This window comes from Anser cygnoides, chromosome 3 (genome assembly GCF_040182565.1).
Source record: "Anser cygnoides isolate HZ-2024a breed goose chromosome 3, Taihu_goose_T2T_genome, whole genome shotgun sequence".
NCBI classification, from domain to species: Eukaryota; Metazoa; Chordata; class Aves; order Anseriformes; family Anatidae; genus Anser; species Anser cygnoides.
Genome location: NC_089875.1, coordinates 50,308,246 through 50,321,738, shown reverse-complemented (window position 1 = coordinate 50,321,738; position 13,493 = coordinate 50,308,246). Strand labels below are relative to the sequence as shown.

The window sequence follows — 13,493 nt, the reverse complement described above, 5'->3', positions numbered from 1 at the left end:
TTTTAGCTAGTTAAATTGTTGCTGGTAACAGGTGCACAGAATGAAAGCCAGTAATAGGAAGAGAAGGTTAAATGGTTTGTGTTCCCTGAGCCATAGGGTGAATTAAGGTCTCTTAACACCTGAGCATTAAATTCAATGAGTATTTAATCCTTGCTACTATGAATGCTTCCTAGTGTGACCATGGTTCTCTGACTAGTTGTTCCCCCCTCCCATGACTGTCTCAGTTTTACTATAGTTCTCAATTTCATTTAGAGAAATGCTTTTCCAGCTCTTTTCACTGATGGAAAATGTCGTGTTCCCACTTCCAGTCTTTTGTAGGAGTTGCGCAGTGCGCAGCTGTGGTTTCCTCTCTAGTAGTATGTACAATATGTGCTCAGATAAAAAAAAAAAAACAATAATGCATAGAAACAGTTGTTTTCTAACCTATTAACTTTGATCAGTTATCACTTGTGTGTTTCTGATCACTTTTCAGTGTATCCACAGTGCCCCTAGTTTGTTTCAGAGTGGCAATGGCTAGGTAGCAATAATGATCTCTTGTACTGAAATGAAATTAAGACAGAAACAAAACTACCAATATGTGAACATGAATAAACTCCCCAGATTTCAAGTGTCAGTAAGCTTATGCACTTAAAAAATGTTTCCTCAGACCCTGATTAAAGCAGTGCTCAAGCCACAAGCTTGCAGTGCAATAACTTTACATTGTTACAACCAAGCTTTTTTTATTGGAAGTTGTCCTCATCTTCCCTACAACATTGAATAGGAAGGAACTGTAGGATCCACTGATCTTACGACTGTAGTGACTATGTATGCTGGAGGCTGCATTCCAGAGCTTTGTTTTGATGTTATTTTGGTATGGACTCAATTCTATAAATATGTTTAAGAGTTTGACTTTTTTCGTATGTAGCTTCTAGGTGCTTAGTATCTACAGCTAAGCAAAAGCCATAATAAATGCTGCTTTACTTGAATAAAACTTTGAACTTTTAAATGTAGCTACATTTCTCACTGTGGAGGAGAGGATGATTATCAGTAGGTCAAAACAAACAAAATAAAAAATATGCTTTCTCATAGGTGAGGTGCTCAGTATTGAATGGCAGTTCTGTTATTGACCTGTCCCCTTTGATACATCGCACTGGGTATTACGAGGCGTTTGTGGATGAAGATGTAGCAGATGTTTCTCCAGATTTCTACATCAATATTTGTGAGCCTCTCAATCCTATCAAAGATGTTAATTGTCCACCTGGAGCAGCTGTTTGTATGGTTCCTGTTAATGGACCACCAATAGTAAGTATTAAGCCTGAAATTATGGGAACATGCATTTCCTTGCTAGTTTATAACAGTATCCCTGACTAGAGACCTGATTTAAACTATAGGCTTGACAATGGAATAAATAAATGGACCACAGAATTAAAATCTACTCTGCAAAATTCCCTTTCTTTGCTTTCCCTGCGAAGCAGTATTTACTTATTATGAGCTCCAAAGATTTTTGGGTGTAGAGAGATTCCATGTCCTGATGAGTATAAACAATTACTACAGAGAATTTTTGTGTATTGCTGCATGCCAAGCACTGAGCCTGGGAAGCAGAATGTCTGTCTGCTATTCAGTGGTGCAGAAATAGTGCACTTGATTCTATGATAGCCTGTTTGCAATATGAAGGAGGATGTGTCCTAGCATGCTCCAAAACATGTTTAGTATTTCTAAGAACTTGACAGCTGCACAGTCTTAACAAGACTGCGACAGGATATTGGGCAACTTGTCAGTGTTATATGTCCTTAAGAGACTTTGGAGGCTCTTGCATCTGAGGTCTTATGTGCATCTTCTACAGCTCGCAAACAAGAAGTTGTGATGGTTTTTCATGAACTTCCACACTGATCTAGGGAACTTTTGCTAATACTACACAATTTTCAAGTGTTGGTATTTTTGGCACAATGATTTTTAAAAAAAGAATCCACCCTTAAGATGCAGAATCTTCCTGGCTTTTGTGGCTTTTGTCAAGCTTAGCTAAAGGGTGTTATGAGCTGTGCAACTTGCTTTGTTAGGATTGAAATCTAGTTAACTGTTCTTTGAGTAAAGAATGCAGTTTTCAAAAGTGCACAGGAATTGTGCTATGTCAGCTAAACAGATGAATCTCTGAACTAATCTAAATCTGAGCTGATCTGAAATCTAGATGTGTTACTTTTGTCTTACTATATGTTTTTGCTTGTGTAGGATATTGGTCGTGTTACTGAACCTCCCAAGCTAAAAGAGGCAGTAAATGAGGTTTACATCACTTACACCAGCACTACTCCTTGTCAGATAAACAACAAATTGAACTATACTTCTCTTATTGTATTTCATTGCAGCCAAGGAACTGGTCTGGTAAGATATCTATTAAATTAATGTTGATATTGGAGTGCAATGAGAAGTGGGGAGTAACAACTATTAGCTTTGCTTATAGCTAAACCAATGGTTCGTTTCCAGCACGTAAGGATGGTCTTGTTTCATACGGTTGAGTGAGGAATACGCTTAGTATTTGTGTTCTAAACTAGGCAAAATTTCATAGAGCATGAACTTCAGGCTTGAAAGTATCAAGTTGTGATGGTTTCAAGGATCAGATTCCACTGAAGTAATGTACTGATAACTTATTGCTGGCATTAAGCTTAATGTTCTATTGTACTTTGTCTGGGTCCAAAAGGTTGAACTTGTACCATAAGCTAAAACAAAAACCAGTGTAATTGTTTATAAAGCTATTATGAAATATTTCACCTGTGATGTAACCACTTATGTAATCATATACAACTCTCAAAATTTGCATTCAGATGCTATGTTTTTTCACTGACACCTGAACAATTGAAGCTGTGTGGTGGTATGAATTTAACATTCCCTGAATTTTTTGTAAACGAAAACAGTAAAGAAGCACTTTGGTATTTGTGACACACTAGATCTTCTTAAAGATGCTCAGTGGAACTGTTTTCCATCCATTTTCCATCAAGATGGGGGGAGAACTGAAATCCTAGGTGGCTCTGAGTATTACACATGCCATACTACTACTTCATTTAAAATAGGATGACAAAGGAACCAGCATTCTGTCCATACCTTAACTTTGTTAATTTTCTTAACGTTTTTTTTGTTGTGGAGAAATACAGAAAACTCACACATTTTTTTTCCTGCTTGCAACCGAGGTGAACATCAAAATCTCGACCCTAATTATAATAAGAAAACTTTCCTACTTCAATTCCTATTTGTTTTCTGTAGGTAGGTAGAAAGTTCTTCACCTAGGGCTCTTTTGGTACTAGTTGCAATATTAAGGTATGGAGTTTGTCCTACAGTCAGTAAAACCTAGTGAGTAATAATTGAGGTTAACTGCTGGAGGGAAAAGAATAATGCAGAAAAGAGCAAATTTTCCAAGGTTAAACCTAATCTTCTTTTACTGTGGTCTTTGGTAACAGGGCAAGCCAAAGATGATACGGAAACTTGACTGCAGTTTTGTGTTTGAGTGGGAAACTCCGGTTGTGTGCCCTGATCAAGTGAAAACTTTGGGCTGCTCTGTGACTGATGAACAATTACACTATACTTTTAACCTGACCAGCCTTTCTGGAAGATCATTTGAGGTAAAGTCTTCTCAGAAGGTTCTTCTAAACTTCCTGGAATGTGAGAAGAGACTGAAGTGTGTGCTGCAGCTGTGGTCAGTGTCAGTGGTGGTTTGCCTTTTGACAGAGGGAGTAACATGAGAGCATTGCCTTTCAATGCTTCTGAGGGGGAAGTTCATGACTCTACTGTTGGAAAGGAAGGAGAACTTTTCACTGAAGGGAATCTTGATTTGGCCTTGAACGCGAAGATGTCTGCTGAACATGCTGTATCCTTGGACCCATGGGTGTACTTACCTGCAGCTTTGCTACATAAATGAAGGCCAAATTTGCAAAATTAGTTATCTGCATTAAGCAAGGACTGCATGAGTTTTAGTTTATAAAGCACCCTGGTTGTTCTCTCTAAGTATTGACTTGCAGGCTTCAAGAGGCAGCCTTAGAATCATAGAATCATTTATGTTGGAAAAGACCTAGTCATCTAGTCCAGCCTTTAAAACCTTGTTTCTGATGTTTCTGGGTGTCCACACAGGTACTTTCTGGATCCCAAAGTTACCATGTTAGTGTATGCAGTAAAGCAGCAGATGTGTACCAGGGAAAATGCAAAGATGGAGCAGTGTGCCTAACATCCGAAAGTGGCGTGTCATCCTTTGGAAGCCTAAAAGAAATGAAAATGGACTATAGCCGCCAGGATGAAACAGTCATCTTGCAGTATACAGGAGGTGATCGGTGTCCTCCAGGTGAGACTGCAGCAGACTCTTTATGTAAAGAGTTGTTGGCTTTCTTACCCTTAAATCTCAGTTTTGTTGCTAAAGGAGGGAAGGAGCATCTATTTTGGATACCATAGTAGAAACATGGTTTTCAGTCATGTGCACCATACTCACCTACAAGATCAACACTTCTCTTTTGGAACAGAGCGCAATTTTTCTGTAGGGGTGATCATAGCTAATTGTATGCTACATCTGAGTTTTCTGATTGGGTTTTGACTCGATGTTTCAGTATTTGTTGTCGGCCTCTGCACATGACTCTTCTTGAATGGTGTTGATGTGCAGGCTTTGGGTGTGGTCCTGGATCTGGATATGCCTGCTATTCGACTGCATGTTGTTCAGAGAGCATACCTTTCTTTCTCAGTGACTGAAAAGGGAGAGCTCTGTGTGTTCCCCTTCAAGTACAAAGGGAAGAGCTATGAGCAATGTATTACGGAAGAAAAGAAGAGGCCGTGGTGTGCTACAACTGCAGACTACCAGGGAGATGGAAAGTGGGGATATTGTGTTAATGGTAAGAACTTGTTATATCTAATATACAAGGCTCTGAGTTAACAGTGTGAGTTAGCTGTTATTAGGCTGGGCAGAAGACCTCTGATGTAACGCAATGAAATGAAAGGGGTGGGAGTGGGCAAGGTAAGGAATCTATGGAACAAACCTAATTTTACTTGAGAGAGTTGAAAGAGAAAGTCCATGCCTTTAGATATCACAGTGATTCAAAACCACATGTTCAAGTGCTGACTGCCTTGATGGACATCCCTCATCTTGGAGGGAGGAGTTACACAACTTCCTGAAAAAATAGCATGGGAAGTTAACCTAGGGAAGGAAGTTACTAGGTAAAGCATTTATGCTGCTTCTCTCTCTGGAATAATACCTGATTAAAATTTCTCATACCTCTGAATTGCTACACTAAAATCTATACATGTCTGGAAGACTCCTGCAAAATAATTTTCTTCCAACCTCCCTTCTTATAGCAACTGCAAGAAGGGCATCTACCATTATTTTCATATGTGATGAAAATGCTGGCAGTGGGAGTCCATACCTTATGAGTGAGATGCTGGGCTGTGCTGTGACGTTTGAATGGAAGACACAGGCTGTTTGTCCTCCAAAGAAGATGGAGTGCAAGTTTGTTGAGAAACACAAAACTTATGACTTGAGAATGCTGTCTTCTCTGACAGGCTCATGGATCTTCTTCCACAATGGAAACTCGTGAGTAATGAGCAGGGAGCAACCTGCTGCTCAATATATAGCTGAAGTTATAATGTGGCATAGTACTTCTGTTCAGGTCCATGTTCAGGGTTGTTTAAATTTCTGACAGCATCTTAAAGCTATAGATGCTTAACGTTGTTTGTAGACCTTAAAAAAAAAAAAGCACAAAGGGACCCATTTTATCTGAACAGGATGAATAATTATGGTCTTCATCATCACGCTTCCCCTTTATTGGTTTCCTTTTAAAGAATTAATAAATCTAAACCAAAAGCTTTTTAAAAACTTTCTGCTTAAACTATCTTAAATTTTGTAGCCTAAATGCCTTTTTCTAATTCTTAGGTAAGTTGATCAAAAATCTTATTGTTTTGTTTGTTCTCTCTTGACTCAAGCACATAACATGTTGTCTGAAGTTCAAGAAAGGCTTTATCTCCATAAAGACAGGGCAGAAAAAAAATGCCAGTATCAACCTAAAAGCAAATGTAAATGTCAGGAAGTCATCAGCCTTTCTAGTCTGACCCACCTGGTTAACAAAGAAGTGAACTGGCAAGGATAAGAGCATCTAGTTCAAAAATTAGCATCTAATTCTAAAATTACGGTAAACTGTGGGTTAACAAAACCCTACATAAACTGTAATGCTCCTAGTTCTTTTGTTCTTATAAAACTTAACTGGTATAACTCCAAAGAGGCTTATATTGAGAGCCCTACAAGCTCTACAGCTGAGAGAGAACTTGTGTATTCCTTGTCTCCGTTCAAATTTCTAGTTTTGACTCGGGTCAAAACTAACTAGTGAACTAATCCGGTAATCAGTTTCTCTGGACAGTCATCTACTGTAAAATAACTAAGAGTAACCTGCTAAGTGTTAATGTGCTTTATTCCTTCAGCTGGTTTGATCTTTCAATGTGGCTAGCTCCTTGCAAAGAGTTTACAAAGCTTATATTTCATCTTGACAGTTTAGCCTAAAGAAGCTTTTTTCTGCCATGTTCTTTGTTTAGGTACTATTTGAATCTCTGTCAGAGGGTACATGAAGGACCCACAGGCTGCCCTGAAAGAGCCAGTATTTGTAGGAAAAGCAACAATGGAGATGTTGAAGTTCTTGGGCTTGTTCATACACAGAAGCTGAATGTGACAGGTATAATTAACTTTTGTTCCTGAGCTGAGAGAACCAAATCTTACAACCTAGCTGTAATGGCTCTTAAAGGATTCTACTCAACTTTGAGATACTTTTGCCAATGTGTCTTCAGTTTTTTCTGTTTAAAGAGAACAACACAGAATTAAAAGTAGTGTTTAGGCCATGAGAAAACATTAAAGCAAATAAGCAGTGTTGTAATTAAAGCTATAACAGGTGAATTGTCTGTCTGAACATCAGGAAACACTTTCTGTGAGGATGACTAGCGCAGGTTGAATAGAGTCTGTGCAGTCTCCCTCCTTGGAGGTCTTTCAAAGCAGTCTAAACATGGTCTTGAGGAAATGACTCTAGGGGACCCTGTTAAACAGGGGGTTGGATAAGATGACCTCCAGAGGTACCTTCCAACCTCTGACTGTGGGAGGGGAGAATTATTTTTGGTTCATCCTGTTTTGAAAAACTTGTCCTATGTCTGCTAATGCTTCCAATTAAAGCAGCATGTGAGAGATGACTAAGTGGCTTCTCGCCTAAGAAAAGGAGTAGAAATCCCAACTTTATTCAAGTTTTCAATTTAAAGAATCTTTTAAAAAATGCTGTGAAGTTTGTGAAAATGAGAAGTCTTCCAACCAGCTACAAAAAAAAAAGGATATATTGCATTTATTAATTGCCCGAGTTTGTTTATAAGCTGTTTACTTGCTCTTAAGATGTCAAAAAGGACACGTTAAATATAAAAGTTAGTCATACCCATACTGGCAACCTGAACATAAGGTACTATGTGAATGCAAAAGTTTTGGAGGAGTGATTTTTAAATGATCATCATGGTGAAAGCCTCAAATCACACAAGTGCTGTAACTGGTAAATGATTTGTGGGGTGGAAGGACCTAGAAGTTAGTCTAAAGTAATGAAGTCTGGAGAAAAAACAAAGGAAATTTGTCAGTTGCTTACGAATACCTTGCATCACTATTTCTCTTCTAGGTGATACAGTGTATATTAGTTATTCCAGTGGGCAGGAGTGCAGGAAAAACAAGAAAGTAACTACAGTTATAGAACTGAAATGCGCAAAAACAGTTGGCATGCCCCTGCTGCAGAGGTGGGTAACAAATTAGCGTACTATTGACTGATCTTCGTGGTTTCTGTTGGACCTCTAATAACTAAGTCTCAGGACGGTGACCCTCTATTCTGTTGGACAGCCCCTAGAGTAATCTTGGTCTGTATTCGTAAGACACGGATCTCCTGAAGTTTCTGTACTCGTTCACTTTCATAAATAGCTGTATTCTGTATATTTTAAATTGCCTGGGCAAAAATCTAGGCGTTCCGCTCCTGAATTAGACTGGGATGCTGTTACGTTGTCAGTTGTAGTATAACTGCTCTTCTTAGTAACTTTGCTCCAAATCTACTTAGTAGACAACAGTTACTGTAGATAAGCAATTCAGATAATAAAACATGTTTTTGCTCCATTACTTAACCATACCAAAGCTTTCTTGTTATATCAGTACAGATTATTTAACTAGACACTGTCTAGACTGAGTTATATGTGCATGATCACAAGTACTAAAAAACCTCAATGGCTTTTTGCAGTCTGGTTTTGGTTGACTGTATATTGGCTGTAGAATAAAGAAACTGAACAAGAGGCTGTGCCTGAGTCAAAGAACTAGGCAGCAAAATTTGACTAGCTTATATTTCTTGTCCTGGCCAGATAAAGTGCAAAGCATTAAACCTGCCAAGAGCAAACTCGCATGTTAGTTAGCTACAGTATTTAAATAAAACCCTGTGATGTACTGTGTGACTTCCAGAACTTCTGAAGCCGGAGTTTAAGTGAAGTCAGGTGACTGCTGTCTTGTACCTCAGATAAGATCAATATAACTTACATACCTTTTCAGTGCTTACTATTCTAGCTTACTCTTTGCATGATGGTTAGCACCATCGTTAGGATACGTGAGCAAATAGCTATGTCTTCTCTTACTCAAGATACGAAGTGCTTGTTACTCTTTCCTGGAATAATCAGTTATCTGTTGTTTGGCAGGATTGATGAAAAAAACTGTGTTTACTACATCACTTGGGACACACGTGCAGCTTGTGCCGTGAAGCCACAGGAGGTGGAGGTAGTGAATGGAACAGTTATTAATCCTACAACTGGGAAAAACTTTTCTCTAGGGGATGTTTATTACAAGTAAGTTAAAGACCCAAACCAAAATAATAAAATAAAAATATAGTTCTGTAGAACTCTACTGCAAGAAAAGAGCTTGGTATGAATGTTCCAATTTGCCTTAACAATTCCTAGCTGTTAAGTGGGAATTTGCTGACAGCCTTGTAACAATGGCTGACTTAAAGCTCTGGTTGCTACTGCAGCTTACAGCTGGGCTTAAAACTTTGAGCATGTCCTGGGGTATTCAAGACTAATCTAAAGGCTGCACATACACCATCTTGATGTTAGAATGCGTTATTGTGGGTTATTGCTCTTTTCCATAATGTGTAGACACTGGATCATTATCAGAGATCCTGATTTTTATCTACAGTACTCCTTGACTCTTTTCAAATTACCTTTCTTCCTGCTCAGCAGATCCATATGCAAGCAAGAACCCATGCTTTAGTAACCTTAGAAGCAAAGGAGTACAGCTCTGGAGGAATGTTCAAGCATGACTGAACTCTGGACAGGCAGGGAAAGACCAGCAGTTACACTGTTTGTACTAGCATGGCGTATGATTCTGCTCCAGAAACTCTTATAAATAACTGTATTTAACATCAATTCTAGTGTTATGGAAGGAAACCTGTCCATAGTAGTGTTATGGGAAGAATAAACTCTGCCTGCAGGGCACAATTCAGTAGTGTGCATTGAAGAGCGCAGGATTGGTGTAACTGAGCAAATGCATTTTGAATAGACCTGCTGCGCATGCATGTTTCTCTGCTTATAACGTTATCAGGTAAAATCAAACAGGCCTGGATGAGGGAGTAGAGGAGGTCAGGATGAAATGAGAAACTTCGTGTAATGTGGGATTAAAGTCAAGTCACATTTGATCAAGCTCAGTCTTCAAGCAGGTGGCTAGAACAAATAAATAACTGAGTCTCAGAGCATTTTTAGTCTTGCCAGCAGCACGGAGGGATATGATTGTAAGTAGTAGTTGGGTAGCACTTGGGTACATCTAGTTGCCCACCTGGCGAAAGCTTGTTAATTCATGAAAGCTAAGCCAGGCTATTTATCATAGCTACAGAACACTCAATATGGATTTTATGGTCAGTATGCTAGCTTGCGTGAGAGCTGCTGAATCATACTTTGTATTCAGTTTGTCTTACTCCTTTAGAGGTGTTTAAGTGCTCGTGCACCCATTGAGGACAGTATAACTAGAAGAGTTTGGTTTTGATGTGTTCTTAGAAGGCTTTATGCTAAATATAATACTTGGTTGTAATACTCAAGGAGGAAGCTTCTGTCCTGTGTCTCTTCTGGCTGATGAGTCTATCACTCCAACTTGATCTGAAATCTGCTTGACGCAACAGGTACTGCTGTTGCCAGTCTTAAGTCTTGGAAATTACCTAAGTCTGAATTTAGACTTAGCATAGATATGCCCTCTGTCTCCTCAGGTTGTACACAGCTTCTGGTGACATACGGACAAATGGAGATAAATATCTATATGAAATTCAGCTTTCTGGTATAACAAACTCAAGTTTCCCAGAGTGCTCTGAAGCTAACATCTGTCAGGTTAAAACTAATGAGCGTCGCTTTCGGAGAATTGGATTTGCCAAAAAAGCTAAATATTACGTTGAGGGTAAGTACTTGCTCACTAGATGTAATTGCTTGATCTTCCATTTGAGTTGTTCTATTAAAAAACAGTTCTTGTTTCATGACATCTATGCTAAACCATTTCTGTAAAGTTGTCTGGAGTCTCTCTTCCAAGTCTTAAACTAAAAGAGGGTAAATTTAAATTAGGTATTTGGAAGAAATTCTTTGTCATGAGGGTGGTGAGGCACTGGAACAGGTTGCCTGGAGAAGCTGTGGATGCCCCGTTCCTGGAGGTGCTCAAGGCCGGGTTGGGTGCTGCTTTGAGCAACCTGTTCTAGTGGGAGATGTCACTGCCTGTGGCAGGGGTGTTGGAATTAGGTATTCTTTAAGGTTCCTTCCAACCATTGTATGATTTTTATAATTTAGGCTGCTTCTTTCTATTATGTGAGCCCAGTTATGAATGTGGCCTTAGCAGTAGATTTTGGGCTCGACACTTGTTGAAAGATTTCAGTAAAAATAATGTAAGATGAGACTAGGTTTCCTGTTTTCCTCTGTGCTTGTGGTGTTCCAGCTAGCTGCTTTTCCCTGTAAAGAGTTTAACCCACTGTTCCGCAGCAACTGGGTGGAATGAGCTATATGAAGGTATAAGCTCACCTGCAGGTGCTGCAAAATGTAAGCTTTTACTGCAGAACAAATACATGTGATAACGTAGATGCAAACACACAACTTTTTAGGGTGTAGTTCTCTTGGCTGTTTTCAAGGAAGTGCTAAATAAGGTTTTCTTCTTCTTCTAGATGATGACTTGGATGTCATATTTTCATCAGACTCCAGATGTGGTAAAGATAAATCAAAGTTTGTCTCCTCAACAATTTTCTTCCACTGCAATTCACATGTAAAGGAAGGCATCCCTGAATTTCTCCATGAAACAGCAGATTGTCAGTACTTATTTACCTGGTACACATCTGCTGTGTGTCCACTAATGTGAGTAGTTAACTGTTTTCTTAAAGTAACTCTTCTCAGCTAAAGGCTTTTTGTCTTTACTTGACAGAGTAATGGGGTGGGAGGTTGGGGACAAGCTTAAAAAAGTAGACTTAAGAGTAAATGGAATTAGTGTCCATGTGTGTAATGTTTGGTGCATGGCAAGCATTTATTTAGCAGTCAAATTGATCTGGATCTAAAAGTGATATGGATCTAAAAGCTTCCTGTTTGCAGTGGAAATAATGGAGAGATATGGTAAGATTTAATACCGTTCTTCCTGTTAAGTAAAACTTAGTGTAGCTGAGAACATGCTGTTTCACATTACTGAGAGGAGTAAGGAGTATTTGGATTTTTGTCTTCCTTGCCTTATTGCCTGGAAAAAATTAAAAAACAGCAAAAACTGGCTTATGTCTCTGCCCACTTCTTCAGGCTAGAGTGAAAAAATCATTATAGGTCATAGAAATAACAAGGTATTTCTGCAGTGAATTGATCTCTTTATTCTACAGAATTGAACTCTCTATTTTATGGAACGGAGTAATGAGGTGACAGGCAGTGGTTTAAAAGCAAAATGATGCATCTCAGTGCTTACCTGCATTCTTGACGCTGTGGGCAGCCTTGCTGCAAAGAATGAAATAATTCTAGGACTGTAATCTTCTAGGTGTTAGCTTAAAAGCACAGGGAAACTGTTCATTCTGGTTTAAGCAGGGGATTTTCTGTTAGTCTGCGTAGAGCCACTGTCAGATGGAAGGCAAATAATTGCTGTAGCTTCTACAGCTTGCTCAGGTGCAGGTTTAATTATTCGACTGGATAGCTGCTGCTGTCTAAGATCTGGTGTCTAATCACACACTTTAGTAATTGCACACTTTAGTCTTGACTGTTTCAGTTTTATGCACTGCTTAAAAGCACACCACGATGTAGGCACAGTATCTATCTTTGTTTTTTCAGTGACTTATTTAGAATAAACCCCCCTAAATTCTGTTCTTTATAAATTCTGACAGGCTGGTATAGTATTTTTAATTTAAATCTGTTCCCAATCTAGTTTGATGCAGTTTGTCAGTAGATCTTAATCTTCCTTTTCTTCCCAATTTGTTATTAGATCAACCAGTGTTCCAGGAAGCCGTGAGGGCCAATCTGATCAGGAAGCCCAAGTACATAAAGGTCTTTCAAGGAGAAGTCAGGCAGTTGGTGCTGTGCTGAGTGTCCTTCTGGTTGTTCTCACTGCATGCCTGATAATCTTGCTGTTCTACAAGAAAGAAAGAAGGTAAGAAATGATTGGGAGGCTTTGAAAAATTTTGGTAGGACAATTTGGCTTCCTCAGTGAAGGGGAAGTGGTGAACTTCAGAGACTGAAGTTTTGTTTTCCAGCTGGCAGCATCAAGTGTCAAGCAACAGTTTTCCAAACTCTCCGTTATTGTTTGAAGGCCCACGTAAAGAGGGATGGACTGCACAATTGGTTTGGGCTAGTCTCTGTTGTGAGCAACTACTAACTGAGGATAAACCCACGTGACAATATTGTTAGTATTTGTCCTTTTCCTTTCATGGTGTCAAGCTGGAACCATAGCAAAGAACAAACACAAGTCATGCTGCTTCTCTGCTTTCCAGACAAGGTTGCTTTTTTCCCTTAAGACTAAAACACCTCTGGTCTGTATTCACCTTGAAGCTGTGGTAAAGGGGGAAGATGTAATATTCAGTCCATGATGCTGTAGTAATTAGAATGGTTTAGGGTCAATTGTTGCTACGTGACAGCTTACAGCTTGCTTGGTAAAATGCTTTGATAGAAATCCACTGAAATGTGAGGGCTATTGAGGGGAATATAGTCTTCCTAATGCAGTGTTCTTCCTTTTCTTTAGGGAGACTGTAGTAAACAAGATAACAAACTGCTGCAGAAGAACATCAGGTGTTTCCTACAAATACACAAAGGTAATACAGTAGCAAAACCAAAGGTTTTGTTTCTTGTCAAATTTTAATGTGAAGCTCTTCTAATGGATAGATAAAAACCTTTAATTTCCAGTTCCTTCAGCCAATGGAAATGAATGCGTGTGGCTTCAGGAAAGCTACGTAGCTAATTGTCTATATTTATATTGTAAGATGGGAACCTTTCCCATTTTAGAACAGAGTTGAGGAAATGAACAGTCAAATAATACA

At 39.0% G+C, this 13,493-nt stretch overlaps 1 protein-coding gene across 5 annotated transcripts in view; it reads left to right on the top strand.

The window, feature by feature from the left end:
- IGF2R (insulin like growth factor 2 receptor) overlaps positions 1-13,493 on the top strand; it is a 56,102-nt gene that overhangs the window by 40,740 nt on the left and 1,869 nt on the right. For all 5 annotated transcript variants that reach the window (XM_048067886.2, XM_066994156.1, XM_048067884.2 and 2 more), the window contains 13 exons: positions 1,069-1,281; positions 2,206-2,355; positions 3,426-3,587; positions 4,093-4,300; positions 4,692-4,838; positions 5,299-5,533; positions 6,526-6,662; positions 7,632-7,746; positions 8,680-8,826; positions 10,233-10,417; positions 11,166-11,352; positions 12,446-12,610; positions 13,199-13,268. In XM_048067886.2, coding sequence (XP_047923843.1) covers positions 1,069-1,281; positions 2,206-2,355; positions 3,426-3,587; positions 4,093-4,300; positions 4,692-4,838; positions 5,299-5,533; positions 6,526-6,662; positions 7,632-7,746; positions 8,680-8,826; positions 10,233-10,417; positions 11,166-11,352; positions 12,446-12,610; positions 13,199-13,268 — 2,121 coding nt within the window. The remainder of the gene's footprint in view (positions 1-1,068; positions 1,282-2,205; positions 2,356-3,425; positions 3,588-4,092; positions 4,301-4,691; positions 4,839-5,298; positions 5,534-6,525; positions 6,663-7,631; positions 7,747-8,679; positions 8,827-10,232; positions 10,418-11,165; positions 11,353-12,445; positions 12,611-13,198; positions 13,269-13,493) is intronic.